This window comes from Phodopus roborovskii, unplaced genomic scaffold (genome assembly GCF_943737965.1).
Source record: "Phodopus roborovskii unplaced genomic scaffold, PHOROB, whole genome shotgun sequence".
Taxonomy (NCBI): Eukaryota; Metazoa; Chordata; class Mammalia; order Rodentia; family Cricetidae; genus Phodopus; species Phodopus roborovskii.
The window spans coordinates 8,475,446-8,477,394 of NW_026126407.1; the positions used below are offsets into that span (position 1 = coordinate 8,475,446).

General features: G+C 38.7%; 1 protein-coding gene across 1 annotated transcript; it reads left to right on the plus strand.

Moving 5' to 3' along the window:
* The first annotated feature begins 360 nt into the window (after positions 1 to 360).
* LOC127219726 (olfactory receptor 1468) lies at positions 361 to 1,305 on the plus strand. The gene has a single exon (XM_051181495.1). The coding sequence runs from the start codon at positions 361 to 363 to the stop codon at positions 1,303 to 1,305; it is 945 nt and encodes a 314-aa protein (XP_051037452.1).
* The last annotated feature ends 644 nt before the right edge of the window (positions 1,306 to 1,949 follow it).

Sequence of the window (1,949 nt, forward strand, 5' to 3'; positions counted from 1 at the left end):
ATTAAAAAATAAAGTTTCAAAATCCTGTGGGCCACCAATGTGTAAGAGATACAAAAAGAATAGTGACAATTACAGCTGCCTAAGATGAACATTCAGACAGGTAAGATAAAAAAAATAACATGTTTTGTGTCACAGAAGCTAATGGCTGAAAGTGTTTAGGAAATGGTAAAATATTGAAACACACAAGGAGGCTTTTAAAAACAAGATCATCAATGATTAAAGATATTATAAGTTTATAATTATGGTTATTACAGTAATTGTTTTAAAATAAATAGTCAAAAATATCCCAGAAATCTGTTTATGTTTATTTGTATTTTGAGGATATATGTCTTTTCTTCTTAAATATCTGTGAGAAAGAATATGACAGAAGGAAATCAAACTGTCATTTCTGAGTTCCTCCTGCTGGGCCTGCCCATCCCCCAACAGCACCAGCACCTGTTCTATGCCCTGTTCCTGGCCATGTACCTCACCACTGTCCTGGGGAACCTCATCATCTTCATCCTTATTCTACTGGACTCCCATCTCCACAAACCCATGTACTTCTTTCTCAGCAACTTGTCCTTCTCTGACCTCTGCTTCTCCTCTGTCACAATGCCCAAATTGCTGCAGAACATGAAACGCCAAATTCCATCCATCCCTTATGCAGGCTGCCTGGCACAACTGTACTTTTACCTGTATTTTGCAGACCTTGAGAGCTTCCTCCTCGTGGTCATGGCCTATGACCGCTATGTGGCCATCTGCTTCCCTCTTCATTACACCAGCATCATGAGTCCTAAGCTCTGTGTGAGTCTGGTGGTGCTGTCCTGGGTGCTGACCACATTCCATGCTATGTTGCACACCCTGCTTGTGACCAGATTATCTTTCTGTAAGGACAATGTGATCCCCCATTTTTTCTGTGACATATCTCCTCTGCTGAAGCTGTCTTGCTCTAACACACATGTTAATGAGTTGGTGATATTTATCATGGGAGGACTTGTTATTGTCATTCCATTCCTTCTCATTGTTGTGTCCTATGCACAAATTGTCTCCTCCATTCTTAAAGTATCTTCCGTTCAAGGCATCCATAAGGTCTTTTCCACATGTGGATCCCATCTGGCTGTAGTGTCGCTGTTTTATGGGACAATTATTGGTCTCTACTTATGTCCATCAGCTAATAATTCCACTGTGAAGGAGACTGTCATGGCTATGATGTACACAGTGGTAACTCCCATGCTGAATCCGTTCATCTACAGCCTGAGGAACAGGGATATAAAGGGAGCCCTGGCCAGATTACTTTGTAAGAAGAAAATCCCCATCTGTCTTTGATAGCTGCTCTTGATAATTTTTGAAAATTGTACCCAATGAGTAAACTGCATGAATGTGAGGATGTTTTTCCAGTTTTCTTCATTGCCACCCAAGATTATGTTAAAAGAACTGTTTCCAGTATAATAAATACATTTTCCATTAAAATCAACCAATCAATCTCTTTTCAGCCAACAAAGATAAAATTATCTCAAAATAAAGTGTTGAATATTTAAAGCTTCTCACCCACTAGTAATAGAATTGTCTTATCTCAAAGTAGAAAAACATAGCTTCCATTCATGAAAAATACAAAAAATGAAAGCACAGACCAGCAATTGCCCAGCATTTAAAGAAGAGACATCTAAGTGAGAAGTTGAGGACAGAAACTATTTTTGTAAACCTGACTGGTTTTCTATTTGGCTTTAGAGGGGTGATTCTGGAAAGGCATATATTAGAGCTACTATTTCAGTGACCTCCTTTCCTTACATCTTAAGTCACTCCAGAATTGTATAAATGTACCTGAGTTTCTCTTTAATTGTAGTCTCATTTTTAAATTGCATTCTGGAATCCTAATGTCATGATAGCTTCCCAGTATCTCAGCCCCCCCATCTCCAAATGTCTTCTAAGTGCTGCTGCTGAACAAATCTTGGCTTTTATTCATTCTTAAT

Bases quoted from the DNA above. Each gene is read 5' to 3' on its own strand.
- LOC127219726 (XM_051181495.1), top strand. From the start codon at position 361: ATGACAGAAGGAAATCAAACTGTCATTTCTGAGTTCCTCCTGCTGGGC.